The sequence below is a fragment of the Pristiophorus japonicus genome, chromosome 6, assembly GCF_044704955.1.
Source record: "Pristiophorus japonicus isolate sPriJap1 chromosome 6, sPriJap1.hap1, whole genome shotgun sequence".
Taxonomy (NCBI): Eukaryota; Metazoa; Chordata; class Chondrichthyes; family Pristiophoridae; genus Pristiophorus; species Pristiophorus japonicus.
In genome coordinates, this window is record NC_091982.1 from 233,502,877 (window position 1) to 233,518,223 (window position 15,347).

Below are 15,347 nucleotides of genomic sequence, written 5' to 3' on the forward strand. Positions count from 1 at the left end.
TCTTGAGCACAGAAAACGATCGTTCTCCGCTACAGTTCGTAATCATCAGAGACAGGTACATCCGAAGAGCAATTATGACATTAGGAAATATTACACATAGTCCATTGTTACTGATCAGTCTGCATTTGAAGTTCCTCTTATTGTCTATTCTATTCAGCCTATTTTGGAGGCCTTATTTTTTCCTACATTTATTTGGTGGGCCGGTGTTCTTTGGTGGGCCTGGGGCTGCCGTCCCATCCACCCCAGGGTTAATCCGCCCCTGGGGGTAGGGGGTGTGTTGGCGGGGAAGTGCGACTGTTGAGTGCTGCTTCTGGGAGCTAATATGTTTTAAAAGTGCCTCATTGCCTAGCAGTGACATCCACCACACTCGTGACCACAAGTTTCAGTGAGAAAAAAATTGCAGTTGAAAAAGCATAGGGTCTCGTCCACTTTTACACACTCAATGTGTGGTGTATGTAGGCACATTTAGTAATGACTCCATGAGGCAGGGTATGGTGCTTTGACTGTGCAGACCTGCAGTCTTTTATTAGCAGCTCCTGAGTGCTGGCAACAAGCTGTGTGTTCCTTTTTATACTGGGTTACCTGCCGTGTGCAGGCAACTCCTGGGTCTCCAGCAACAGCACCCTCTAGTGTACCGGTAAGGTGTGTACAGTACAAGAGTACATTCAATGTTGCAAGATAGTGTTAGAGACATTACACAGTGAACAGGCATGCCTACACAACACAATGAATATGCTGAAAGTAAATCCTCTCTCGGCCCGCCCCGAAAGGATCCAGTCACATCTATTATCATTTGTGTTGTTAAAGGCTCAGGGTGGGGCTGCCTGCTTCAGTAGATGGAATTCTGGACGGTCCTTCTGGCCAGATTTCGTGCCATCCTCAGCTGTTGCAGCCAAGGCTTCTCGATAAAGGCGCTGCAAATGAAACACAAGCCTGTTCAGTTCTTCAAGCACATAAAGCAAGAACTTGCATTTATATAGCGCCTTTCATCACCTCAGGACACCCCAAAGCACTTTACAGCCAATGAAGTACTTTTAAGGTGCAGTCACTGTTGTAATGTGGGAAACGCGGCAGCCAATTTGTGCACAGCAAGCTCCCACAAACAGCAACATGGTTAGGGACCAGATCATCTGTTTTTGTGATGTTGATTGAGGGATAAATATTGGCCCCAGGACACCGGGGATAACTCCCCTGCTCTTCTTCAGAATAGTGCGGTGGGATCTTTTACTTCCACCTGAGAGGGCAGATGGGACCTCAGTTTAACGTCTCATCTGAAAGACGGCACCTCCGACACCGCGGCACTCCCTTAGTACTGCACCGGAGTGTCAGCCTGGATTGTGTGCTCAAGTCTCTGCAGTAGAACTTGAACCTTCTGACTCAGAGGCGAGAGTGTTACCACTGAGGCATGCCTGACACCATAAGGGAAATCTGGCTTGCTGTGTTGCTTAGACCATCATTTAGGAGCCACATATTCTATTTTAATGTTAACTTCCCTCCTGGGGGGAAATCAGTAAAGGCAAAATTCAGTCATTAATTTAATCAAGAGAGAAGTGGGTGTTCAATTAATCATAGCAGCCAGTGATGACAATGCGGAAATTTTGATCAGCACCTTGTCACAGGATCACAATATAAGACTGCTCATTATTATTTGAAACCAATTTCCTAAGACATCAGGACATTTTAAATTAATTACTTTTTCTTTTGTTTTAATCATCAGGGAATTCCTTTAAAAAAATTTGTTCCTGGTTGTAAAGTCCTGTCCCCTCAGTACAGATTCACACGAGGCATATAGTAAAGTCAAGGTCACTCTGGACCTGCACCTTTATTTCACAGCTCTGGAATGCTCCACTTGCCTGAGACCTGTCCTTATATACCTGTCTCTTGCAAGTGCACCCCTGGTGGTAAGGTATGCTGGTGGTTACAGGTCATATCTTATTACAGTCATGTATAGCATGTTAGGATACAGTTATATATAATAATGTAAGATACATGACATCATCCTCCCCCAAGGTCTTATTGTCTTTATAGGTTCAGTCTCTCAGGTGGTCTATGCTCTCGCGTGGAGTGTCTGAGTTGTGGTTCAGTTGTTTGCCTTGGTGTCTGTTTTTCTTTGGATGTGGTTGATGGTATCTCGCCTGGGCTGTCTGTTTCGATTGGTGTGATTGTTGTTGACTCGCCTGGGCTGTCTGTTGGGATTGCCCTTTCCTCAGGTTGTTCCCTCTGTCTGTCCACCAGATGTGGTGCGAGTTCCACATTGTAGTCTGCATCTGGTTCCGCAGTGTTGTTGGTAAGTCTGCTTTTGACTTGGTCCACATGCCACCGGCAGGTTTTGCCATTGTCCATTTGTACTACCAGTAGCCTGTTTCCTTCCTTGCCCGTTACTGTCCCTGCAAGCCATTTGGGACCCCTGACATAGTTTAGTACAAACACTTTGTCCCCTATCTCATTCCATCTCCCCTTCGAATTTCTGTCATCGTACTCAGTCAGCTTACGGCGCTTTGCCTCAACGATTTCGTGCATGTCTGGGAGGAATAATGAGAGCCTTGTTTTTAAAGTCCTTTTCATCCACAGTTGCGCAGGGGTGATCCCAGTCAGTGAGTGCAGACGAGATCTGTATGCCAGCAGCAGTCGCGACAGGCGACCCTGCAGCGTGGGACCTTGGATTTTAAGCATGCCTTGTTTAATGATTTGCAATACTCTCTCCGCCTGGCCATTGGAGGCCGGCTTGAACGGTGCCGTCTTGACGTGATTTATGCTGTGGTCAATTATAAAGTCTTGGAATTCTGCGCTGGTGAAGCACGGACCATTGTCACTGACCAATATGTCAGGGATTCCGTGCATTGCAAACATGGTTGCGAGGCTCTCCACAGTGGTGGAGGTTGTGCTCGAGTTTAAAATGGTGCATTCGATCCACTTTGAAAATGCATCTGCAACTACGAGGAACATTTTGCCCATGAATGGGCTCGCATAGTCTACGTGCACCCGCGGCCATGGTTTGGTAGGCCAGGGCCAGAGGCTCAGAGGAGTCTCCCTGGTGGCATTGCTGAGTTGGGCACAAATGGTGCACCTTCGGATGCAGAGCTCCAAGTCCGCGTCAATACCAGGCCACCAGACGTGGGATCTGGCTATGGCCTTCATGAGAACAATCCCCGGGTGCTCGCGGTGGAGCTCCCGGACAAATGACTGTCTGCCTCGCAGAGGCATGACTACTCGGCTGCCCCACATCAGGCAGTCTGCTTGTAGTGATAGCTCATGCATGCGCCTGTGAAAGGGTTTTAATTCCTCGGGGCAGGCATCGCGAGCCTCTGCCCAGTCACCGGTTAGGACACATCTTTTTACTTAGGATAACGCGGGGTCGCTGCCCGTCCAGGCTCTGATTTGGCGAGCCGTCATGGGCGAACCTGTGGACTCAAAGGCATTGATTTCCATGACTATCTCAAAGTCCTGTTCGTCAGACCCTTCCGTGGTCGCCAGGGATAGCCTGCTGAGCGCGTCAGCACAGTTGTCTGTGCCTGGTCTGTGCCTTATGGTATAGTCGTAGGACGCCAGCATGAGTGCCCACCGTTGAATTCGCGTCGAGGTGTTGGCGTTTATTGCCTTGCTCTCGGATAGGAGGGACGTGAGGTGCTTGTGGTCGGTTTCTAACATGAACATGGCCCCGAAATGTATTGGTGCATCTTTATGACACAGTACACGCACACGAGCGCCTCCTTCTCTACCATTCCGTACCCGCGTTCTGCCCGCGAAAGTGACCTGGAGGCATAAGCTATGGGTTGTAATTTGCCCGCACTATTGACATGTTGCAAAACGCACCCGACCCCATACGCTGACGCATCGCAAGTGAGAACTAGCTTTTTACCTGGGTCAAAGAAAGTCAAAACACTGTTGGAACACAGAAGGTTGCGTGCCTTATTGAAGGCGCGTTCCTGGGCGTCCCCCAAAACCAATCGCACCCCTTCCTGAGTAGCATGTGGAGAGGCTCCAGCAGCATGCTTAAATTCTGCATAAAGTTCCCAAAGTAATTGAGTAGCCCGAGAAAGGCGTGCAGTTCTGAGACATTCCGGGGCCTGGGTGCCAGGCAAATTGCTTCTGTTTTGGACTCTGTTGGGCGGATTCCAGCAGCGCCAATCCTTCTGCCCAAAAATTCAACCTCAGGTGCGAGAAACAGGCACTTGGATTTCTTGACTCGTAGGCCTACCCGATCCAACCGCTTTAGTACTTCCTCCAAATTACGGAGATGGGAGTCGGTGTCTCTGCCCGTGATAAGTATGTCGTCTTGAAATACAACCGTCCCCGGGATGGACTTGAGCAGACTCTCCATGTTGCGCTGGAATACGGCAGCTGCCGACCTGATGCCGAATGGGCATCGATTGTACATGAAAAGGCCTCGATGAGTGTTGATGGTGGTGAGTAGCTTGGATTCCTCGGTCATATACGCAGATGTGAGGTCTAATTTTGAGAAAAGTTTACCTCCAGCCAATGTGGCAAATAAGTCCTCCGCTCTGGGCAGCGGGTATAGGTCCTGTCGGGAGACTCTGTTTATGGTAGATTTGTAGTCCCCACAGATTCGTACCGATTCATAGAAACATAGAAACATAGAAAATAGGTGCAGGAGTAGGCCATTCGGCCCTTCTAGCCTGCACCGCCATTCAATGAGTTCATGGCTGAACATTCAACTTCAGTACCCCATTCCTGCTTTCTCGCCATACCCCTTGATCCCCCTAGTAGTAAGGACCTCATCTAACTCCTTTTTGAATATATTTAGTGAATTGGCCTCAACAACTTTCTGTGGTAGAGAATTCCACAGGTTCACCACTCTCTGGGTGAAGAAGTTCCTCCGCATCTCGGTCCTAAATGGCTTACCCCTTATCCTTAGACTGTGACCTCTGGTTCTGGACTTCTTCCTGCATCTAACCTGTCTAACCCCGTCAGAATTTTAAATGTTTCTATGAGGTCCCCTCTCATTCTTCTGAACTCCAGTGAATACAAGCCCAGTTGATCCAGTCTTTCTTGATAGGTCAGTCCAGCCATCCCGGGAATCAGTCTGGTGAACCTTCGCTGCACTTCCTCAATAGTAAGAATGTCCTTCCTCAGGTTAGGAGACCAAAACTGTACACAATCAGGCTTCATGACTGGGACGATGGGACTTGCCCGGTCGCTAAATTCCACAGGTGATATAATGCCTTCCTGCAGAAGCCTGTCTAGTTCATGTTCAATCTTTTCCCTCATCACATAGGGTACAGCTCTGGCCTTGTGATGGACTGGTCTAGCATCCTGTGTGGTGTAGACTTTGACTTTGGCCCCCTTGAAAGTGCCCACACCTGGCTGAAAGAGATGTTCAAATCGCTTTATAACTGTTGAGCAGGAGGTCCGTTCCTCTAATGACATGGCATGGACATCATCCCATTTCCAGCCAGCTTCTCCCCAGCAGTGCTGGGGGGTCTCCGGGGACAATCCACAGGGGAAGTCGGTTCACTGTCCCTTTGTGTGTGACAAAGAGCATGGCGCTGAGAAGGAATGGTATGGTTTCTTTGGTATAGGTCCTTAGTTTGGTGTCGACCCTTGTGAGTTTTGGTCTGTATCTTTTATGCGGCCACAGTTGTTCAAATTGTTGAGCGCCCATGAGAGATTGACTCGCTCCCGTATCCAGCTCCATGTTGACAGATATCCTGCTGAGTAAGACCCTCATCATTATAGGAGGTGTCCTGTTGTAGGCGCAGCGGCCATTGATCGTGTTGACCCGCTGTACATCAGTGTCCCAGGTACTGTCCCCACCATCTTCTGGTTCACTTTCCGACCCATCCGATTCGTATACCAGCCGAGCTGCCGTGTTTTTGCACAAGCGAGCCAAATGCCCTGTATATTCACAATTTCTGAAAACAGCCTGCTGAAATCGACATCTCCTTGACGAGTGCCCACCCCCACACCTCCAGCACAGACCTGTTCCATTGTTCAAAGTGTTCCCAAAGAATGAGCTGCGTCTGGCTGATCTCTCTTGAGCTTCTCTCAGTTTGTAATTGATTGCTCACATTGTGGGTTGATGAGGTGTGAACGGCCGTTTCTGTGGCCCTTGATGGCTTCTGCCTGCTGTCGAGAGCCTGTTCTCCCGGTTTTGTCTGTGTGTGGGGGTAGCAGCGTGTTTAGTGCTGTGAACTTCTTGTTACGATATTTCGTTAGTTGTCGTACCTGCATTGTAAATCAACCTCGTTTCTTCTTCCCCTACCAAGAATGTCTGTGCTACCAGTGCTGCTGCCTCTTAGGTCAGGTTCTTGGTCTCTATGAGCTTTCAGAATATGCCTGCGCGGCCTATTCCTTCAATGAAAAAGTCTCTCAGCATTTCTCTCCTCAGTTCATCGAAGAACTCACATAAACTAGCCAACCTCCGAAGTTCCGCCACGAAGTCGGGTATGCTCTGGCCCACACAGCGTCTGTAGTTGTAGAACCTGTGTCTGGCCATGTGTAAGCTGCTCGCTAGCTTCAGGTGGTCTCTTACCAGTGTGCTCAATTCTTCAAACGACTTGCTTGCTGGTTTCTCGGGTGCCAACAGATCCTTCATTAAAGCGTATGTTTTCGAGCCATAGCTGGTCAAGAAATGGGCTCTTCTCTTGTCTGCCTTATCGTTGCCTAACCAGTCTTTGGTTACAAAGCTTTGCTGGAGCCTTTCTATAAAGTCCTCCCAATTGTCTCCCGCATTGTACTTTTCATCTGATCCTTTGCTCGCCATTCTGTGGATTCTGTAATCCCGTAACTCGTCGCCACTGTAAAGTCCTGTCCCCTCAGTACAGATTCACACGAGGCATGTAGTGAAGTCAAGGTCACTCTGGACCTGCACCTTTATTTCACAGCTCTGGAATGCTGCACCTGCCTGAGACCTGTCCTTATATACCTGTCTCTTGCAAGTGCACCCCTGGTGGTAAGGTATGCTGGTGGTTACAGGTCATATCTTATTACAGTCATGTATAGCATGTTAGAATACAGTTATATATAATAATGTAAGATACATGACACTGGAATGTGGGCGTCACTGAAAAGACCGGCATTTATTGCCCATCCCTAATTGACCTTGAGAAGGTGGTGGTGAGCCGCCTTCTTAATCCACTGCAGTCCATGAGGTGAAGGTGCTCCCACAAGGGAGGGAGGGAGGGAGGGAGTTATAGGATTTTGACCCAGCGACAATGAAGGAACAGCGATATATTTCCAAGTCAGGTTGTGTATAACTTGGAGGTGGTGGTGTTCCCATGTGCCTGCTGCCCTTATTCTTCTAGGTGGTAGAGGTTGTGGATTTGGGAGGTGCTGTTGAACAAGCCTTGGCAAGTTGCTGCAGTGCACCTTGTAGATGGTACACACTGCAGCCACGGTGCGCCAGTGGTGGAGGGAGTGAATATTTAAGGTGGTGGATGGGGTGCCAATCAAGCAGGCTGCTCTGTCCTGGATGGTTTTAAGCATGTTGAGTGTTGTTGGGGCTGCACTTATCCAGGCAAGTGGAGAGTATTCCAACACACTCCTGACTTGTGCCTTGTAGATGGTGGAAAGGCTTTGGGAGTCAAGAAGTAGGTCCCTTGCAGTCAGAATCTGGTGAATTTATAATGGGGAACAAAGAAATGGCAGATCAATTCAACAAATACTTTGGTTCTGTCTTCACTAAGGAAGACACAAATAACCTTCCGGAAATACTAGGGGACCGAGGGTCAAGAGAGAAGGAGGAACTGAAGGAAATCCTTATTAGTCAGGAAATTGTGTTAGGGAAATTGAAACTGATAGTCTGCATCCCAGGAAGTGGCCCTAGAAATAGTGGATGCATTGGTGGTCATTTTCCAACATTCTATAGACTCTGGATCAGTTCCTATGGATTGGAGGGTAGCTAATGTAACACCACTTTTTAAAAAAGGAGGGAGAGAGAAAACAGGGAATTATAGACCGGTTAGCCTGACATCAGTAGTGGGGAAAATGTTGGAATCAATTATTAAAGATGTAATAGCAGCGCATTTGGAAAGCAGTGACAGGATCAGTCCAAGTCAGCATGGATTTATGAAAGGGAAATCATGCTTGACAAATCTTTTCGAATTTTTTGAGGATATAACTAGTAGAGTGGACAAGGGAGAACCAGTGGATGTGGTTTATTTGGACTTTCAAAAGGCTTTTGACAAGGTCCCACACAAGATTGGTGTGCAAAATTAAAGCACATGGTATTGGGGGTAATGTACTGATGTGGATAGAGAACTGGTTGGCAGACAGGAAGCAAAGAGTAGGAATAAATGGGTCCTTCTCAGAATGGCAGGCAGTGACTAGTTGGGTACCGCAAGGTTCAGTGCTGGGACCCCAGCTATTTACAATATACATTAATGATTTAGACAAAGGAATTGAATGTAATATCTCCAAGTTTGCAAATGACACTAAACTGGGTGGCAGTGTGAGCTGTGAGGAGGATGTTAAGAGGCTGCAGAGTGACTTGGATAGATTAGGTGAGTGGGAAAATGCATGGCAGATGCAGTATGATGTAGATAAATGTGAGGTGATCCACTTTGGTGGCAAAAACTGGAAGGCAGAATATTATCTGAATGGTGACAGATTAGGAAAAGGGGAGGTGCAACGAGACCTGGGTGTCATGGTACATCAGTCATTGAAAGTTGGCATGCAGATATAGCAGGTGGTGAAGAAGGCAAATTGCATGTTGGCCTTCATAGCGAGAGAATTTGAGTATAGGAGCAGGGAGGTCTTACTGCAGTTGTACAGGGCCTTGGTGAGGCTACACCTTGAATATTGTATATAGTTTTGGTCTCCTAATCTGAGGAAGGACATTCTTGCTATTGAGGGAGTGCAGCGAAGGTTCACCAGACTGATTCCCAGGATGGCAGGACTGACATATGGAGAAAGACTGGATCGACTAGGCTTATATTCACTGGAATTTAGAAGAATGAGAGGGGATCTCATAGAAACATATAAAATTCTGACAGGATTGGACAGATTAGATGCAGGAAGAATGTTCCCAATGTTGGGGAAGTCCAAAACCAGTGGTCACAGTTAAGCCATTTAGGACCGAGATGAGGAGAAACTTCTTCACTCAGAGAATTGTGAACCTGTGGAATTTTCTCCCACAGAAAGTTGTTGAGGCCAGTTCGTTAGATATATTCAAAAAGGAGTTAGATGTGGCCCTTATGGCTAAAGGGATCAAGGGGTATGGAGAGAAAGCAGGAATGGGGTACTGAAGTTGCATGATCAGTTGAATGGTAGTGCAGGCTCGAAGGGCCGAATGGCCTGCTCCTGCACCTATTTTCTATGTTTCTATGTGACACTCGCCGCAAAATACCCAGCCTCTGACCTGCTCATATTGCCACAGTATTTATGTGGTTGCTCCAGTGAAGTTTCTGGTCAATGTTGACCCCCAGGATGTTGATAGTGGGGAATTCGGTGATGGTAATGCTGCAGGACATACCCAGGGATGTTGATGGAGGCGTCAGGGACATTGATTCTGTGAGTATGGCTATGTCAGGCTGTTGCTTGACTAGTCTGTGGGACAGCTGTCCCAATTTTGGCACAATTCCCCAGATGTTAGTGAGGAAGACTTTGCAGGGTCGACTGGGCTGGGTGTGCCGTTGTTGTGTCCGAAGCCGGTGCCGAGGTCGATGCTGGGTGGTCCATCCGGTATTATTCTTATTATTGTTTTTGTAGCGGTTTGTTACAACTGAGCGGCTCGCTGGGCCATTTCAGAAGGCAGTTAAGAATCAACCACATTGCTGTCGGTCTGGAGTCACATATAGACCAGACCAGGTAAGGACGACAGATTTCCTTCCCTAAAGGGCATTAGTGAACCAGATGGGTTTTTACAACAACCTGGTAGTTTCATGGCCACCATTATGGATAGATTTTATTTCCAGATTTATTTAATTAACTCAATTTAAATTCCATAGCCAAATTTCTTGATTGGCAATCAGAGGAGAAGATCGGTGATCAGGGGCAGATCGGGAATCGGGGGAAGATCGGTAATCGGGGGAAAATCGGGGAAAGATCGGTAATCGGGGAAAGATTGGTCATCGGGGAAAGATCGGGGAAAGATCGGTAATCGGGGAAAGATCGGGAATCGGGGAACGATCAGTAATCGGGGGAAAATCGGGGAAAGATCGGTAATCAGGGGCAGATCGGGAATCGGGGAAAGATCGGTAATCGGGGGAAAATCGGGAATCAGGGGCAGATCGGGAATCGGGGGAAGATCGGTAATCGGGGAAAGATCGGGAATCGGGGGAAGATCGGGAATCGGGGGAAGATCGGCAGTGGGGAGTGGGGAGCAGAGACCTGCGATTGGGAGTGCTGAGGGGAGGCTGGTGATTGAGGCTGGTCGAGACTGAAGGCGTCGTTGAGGGGCCATGAGGAATGCTGAAACAGCCTCCAACCCCTGGGAAACCTTGCAGCAATAGTTAACCAAGTCGGGCACCTAATTGAACTGTAGGAGCCCGATTTACATATGTTAATAAGCGACCCTTCTCTGTACGGCGGAACACTCAGATCCTCCGATATCCGCCACCATTGGTGCGTGCCCATTGGGTCGGGGTCACGTTATATAAGAACATAAGAACTAGGAGCAGGAGTAGGCCATACGGCCCCTCGAGCCTGCTCCTCCATTCAATAAGAACACGGTTGATCTGATCATGGACTCAGCTCCATTTCCCCGCCCGTTCCCCATAACCCCTTATCCCCTTATCTCCTTATTGTTTAAGAAACTTCTATTTCTGTCTTAAATTTATTCAATGTCCCAGCTTCCACAGCTCTCTAAGGCAGCGAATTCCACAGATTTACAACCCTCTGAGAGAAGAAATTTCTCCTCATCTCTGTTTTAAATGGGCGGACCCTTATTCTAAGATCATACCCTCGAGTTCTAGTCTCCTCCATCAGTGGAAACATCCTCTCTGCATCCACCTTGTCAAGCCCTCTCATAATCTTATACGTTTCGATAAGATCACCTCTCATTCTTCTGAATTCCAATGAGTTGAGGCCCAACCTACTCAACCTTTCCTCATAAGTCAACCCCCTCATCCCCGGAATCAACCTAGTGAACCTTCTCTGAACTGCCTCCAAAGCAAGTATATCCTTTCATAAATATGGAAACCAAAACTGCACGCAGTATTCTGCACATTGCACTTTTAATTCCGCCACCAAGCCTCTCTCGCCCATTATGGCGGGAGTTAATATCGAGGCACTGCAGTCTGAAACTTCTTTCCCATTGCAAATGGTGAAACAATAAAAGTAAATGAGTGCCAAAGATAAGTTATTTTCACTGTGTTCTGTGCATTAAAGAGGCCAAAGTTGTTTGCAGCTTGAAGTTTCCTTTTAACTAGACATAAGCAGTGGAGCCCAGCTTCTAGCCATTCCACGAGTGACAGTGAAATACACACCTCCCATTAGGTTTAATGGTTAAGGTCTCTCCCAAATGACAGCCTTAATTTTATTGGTTTTGCATTTTAAAAGCTAATATGAAAGTGATGTGTGTCACATGCAAAATAAATGGAAATCAATAATAGTGCAAGCTTTGTCTCAGCTTGAATCAGTTGGTCGTGCTATCGCCTTGAAATCAAAAGGCCGTGAGCACATACTCCAGTGCAGTACTGAAGCAGTGCTGCAAAGTCAGAGGTAATGTCCATCAAGGCCCTGTCGACTTGTTCCAGTGAGTGTTAAAGATCCCATGGCACTGCTCAAAGAAGTGCAGGAAGTACTTCTGGTGTCAGCCGTGGCTCAGTGGGTAGCACTCTCACGTCTGATTCCAAAGGTTGTGTGTTCAAGACCCACTCCAGAGAGTTAAGCACAAAAGTCTCGGCTGGCACTCCTCTCCAGTACAATGCTGACAGAGTGCCGCACTGTTGGAGGTGCCGTCTTTTGGATAAGATGTTAAACAACCTGCCCTCTCGGATGGATGCAAAAAATCCCAAGGCACTATTTTGAAGAAGAGCAGGGGAGTTATCCCCGGTGTCCTGGCCAATTTTTATCCCTCAGCACATTGCTGTTTGTGGGAGCTTGCTGTGCGCAAATTGGCTGCCGCAGTTCTTACATTACAACAGTGACTACATTCCAAAAGTACTTCATTGGCTATAAAGCAATTTGGGACGTCCTGAGGTCCTGAACATAAGAACATAAGAAATAGGAACAGGAGAAGGCCATACGGCCCCTCGAGCCTGCTCCGCCATTTAATACGACCATGGCTGATCCGATCATGGACTCAGCTCAACTTCCCTGCCCGCCCCCCATAACCCCTTATTGGTTAAGAAACTATCTATCTCAATTTATCTTAAATTTATTCAATGACCCGGCTTCCACAGCTCTCTGAGGCAGCAAATTCCACAGATTTACAACCCTCTGAGAGAAGAAATTCCTCCTCGTCTCAGTTTTAAATGGGCGGCTCCTTATTCTAAGATTATGCCCCCTAGTTCTAGTCTCCCCATCAGTGGAAACATCCTCTCTGCATCCACCTTGTTATGCTCCCTCATAATCTTATACGTTTCGATAAGATCACCTCTCATTCTTCTGAATTCCAATGAGTAGAGGCCCAACCTCCTCAACCTTTCCTCATAAGCCAACCCCCTCATCCTCGGAATCAACCTCGTGAACCTTCTCTGAACTGCCTCCAAAGCAAGTATATCCTTTCGTAAATATGGAAACCAAAACTGCACACAGTATTCTAGGTGCTATATAAGGAGCTATATAAATGGAAATCTTGCTTTCTTAATGATGCAAGTGAGACAGTAAGAAAAGAATAGAAAGAGCATGCAACAAACACAAGATGAGTTTAAAAGGAGATGAATAATACACAACCTTGCCCATGCCAAGCAGTAAATGGCATTCTCTCTTGCTGTTCTCCCATTGTGTTCAGAAAATGATTGCAGCGATGACGTCAGAAGTCCTGTGGCATTTGGCATCGAACAAACAAAGTGAGGCCGCGGGTTTGTGTCGCTGCATATTGGCGGGAGGGGGACTTTGACTTTCCACAGGTTCTGCTTCGGGCTGTCCCTTGCCTTGCGGACCAGGGCTTTGCTTTGACTCCGCTGCTTGTGTTCCACAGCTGGCAGCTTCGGAGCCGGCAAATCTGGGCTCTGCCACCTGGAATCCAGGCGAACCGGCTTCAGCCTCTTAATCGGCACCCGCCAGGTCAACGGCGGCAACGTGGGCTGTGTACCGCTGCCCTCCTTTCCCGCTCCTCTCCGCTTGGGCCTGGACCTCATTTGAATCTCGGTGAATCCGTCCACCACCAAGGTATCCCCCACTCGGGTTGTGTAGGCCGCCGCCTCCCCGCGCCACACCCGCCCGCGGACCTGCCGGAGCCACCGCTTGATCTTCAGGTAGACATGCACCGGGAGGGGCAGCCCTGGGAATGAAAGCACCGACCGTGCCTTTGCGACTAGGTAGGAGATGCAGCCCCAGTGTCCGCGTTGCGCACAGATCCCCAGCGGGGTGTGTCCCTGCGGATTCCTGCACTCCAGGCACAGGACGCTGTGGTTGACCAACACTTTCAGCAAGAGCAGTTGTCCGGCCTCGGCGCTGGCATGAACCGGGCAATGGTCGACGCCGGGGTGATCGGTTTGGCGGCACCACTCTCGGTAAGGGTGAACGCCGACCGGCTGATCCCCTCGTACACCTCGCTTCAGCAGCCAGCCGGCAAGGTCCAGGTGGCCAAAGTGAGCAGCCATGTGCAGAGCCACTCGCTGCTGGAACCTGAAAACATGAAATAGATTTGACAGTGAGGGTGACTTACACTCGCCTTGGCATCAGAAGGTTTTGGGGGTCAAGACCCACACCAGAGACTTGAGCACAAAATCTAGGGTTGCACTCCACTGCAACACCGAGGGAGCGCTGCGCAATGAGTTATCAAGATAGGCTAAACGAGTTGGGACTCTGTACCTTAGAGCAGCGTAGACTAAGCTGATTGAGGTTTATAAGATAATGAAGGGAATAGACAGTGTTTCAGCTGCCAGTTTATTTCAATTAAACTGGTTAGACAGGACCAGGGGTCTCACGTGTAAGTTGTATCAGGCTAGATCGAGGTTAGATATCAGGAGGTGGTTCTTTTCCCAGAGAACAGTAGACCTCTGGACCAAGCTGCCGTTCCATGTGATGGATGCAGACTCACTGAATTCCTTCAAGCAAAAGCTGGATTTGTTTCTGGCTGCGGCAGAGATTAACTCTTACAGAAGGGAGGTACTGCAGGGAATTTAATGGCCAGAGTGATTTCCTGGACTAGTTCTGATCGCCAGGATGGGTCAGAGAGGAATTTCCCAGATTTTTCCCCCCAAAATTAGCCTGGGTTTTTTATCTGTTTTTTTTTGCCCCTCCCAGGAGATCACATGGTTTGGGGTGGGGTGGAGTGTGTGTGTTGTGATACACAAGATATCTCCATTGTGTGGGACAGACTCGATGGATCATAAGAACATAAGAACATAAGAATTAGGAACAGGAGTAGGCCATCTAGCCCCTCGAGCCTGCTCCGCCATTCAAAAAGATCATGGCCGATCTGGCCGTGGACTCAGCTCCACTTACCTGCCCGCTCCCCATAACCCTTAATTCCCTTATTGGTTAAAAATCTATCTATCTGTGATTTGAATACATTCAATGAGCTAGCCTCAACTGCTTCTTGGGCAGAGAATTCCACAGATTCATAACCCTCTGGGAGAAGAAATTCCTTCTCAACTCGATTTTAAATTGTCTCCCCCGTATTTTGAGGCTGTACCCCCTAGTTCTAGTCTCCCCGACCAGTGGAAACAACCTCTCTGCCTCCATCTTGTCTATCCCTTTCATTATTTTAAATGTTTTTATAAGATCATCCTTCTGAACTCCAACAAGTAAAGACCCAGTCTATTCAATCTATCATCATAAGGTAACCCCCTCATCTCCGGAATCAGCCTAGTGAATCGTCTCTGTCCCCCCTCCAAAGCCAGTATATCTTTCCTTAAGTAAGGTGACCAAAACTGCACGCAGTACTCCAGATGCGGCCTCACCAATACCCTATACAGTTGCAGCAGGACCTCCCTGCTTTTGTACTCTATCCCTCTCGCAATGAAGGCCAACATTCCATTCGCCTTCCTGATTACCTGCTGCACCTGCAAACTAACTTTTTGGATTCATGCACAAGGACCCCCAGGTCCCTCTGCATCTCAGCATGTTGTAATTTCTCCCCATTCAAATAATATTCCCTTTTACTGTTTTTTTTCCCAAGGTGGATGACCTCACATTTTCCAACATTGTATTCCATCTGCCAAACCTTAGCCCATTCGCTTAACCTATCTAAATCTCTTTGCAGCCTCTCTGTGTCCTCTACACAACCCGCTTTCCCACTAATCTTTGTGTCATCTGCAAATTTTGTTACACTA

At 48.0% G+C, this 15,347-nt stretch overlaps 1 protein-coding gene across 1 annotated transcript in view; it reads right to left on the reverse strand.

The window, feature by feature from the left end:
- Positions 1 to 15,347, reverse strand: part of LOC139266268 (protein ANKUB1-like) — a 60,815-nt gene that overhangs the window by 25,150 nt on the left and 20,318 nt on the right. Inside the window, exon 5 of the mRNA XM_070884098.1 lies at positions 12,804 to 13,695. Coding sequence (XP_070740199.1) covers positions 12,804 to 13,695 — 892 coding nt within the window. The remainder of the gene's footprint in view (positions 1 to 12,803; positions 13,696 to 15,347) is intronic.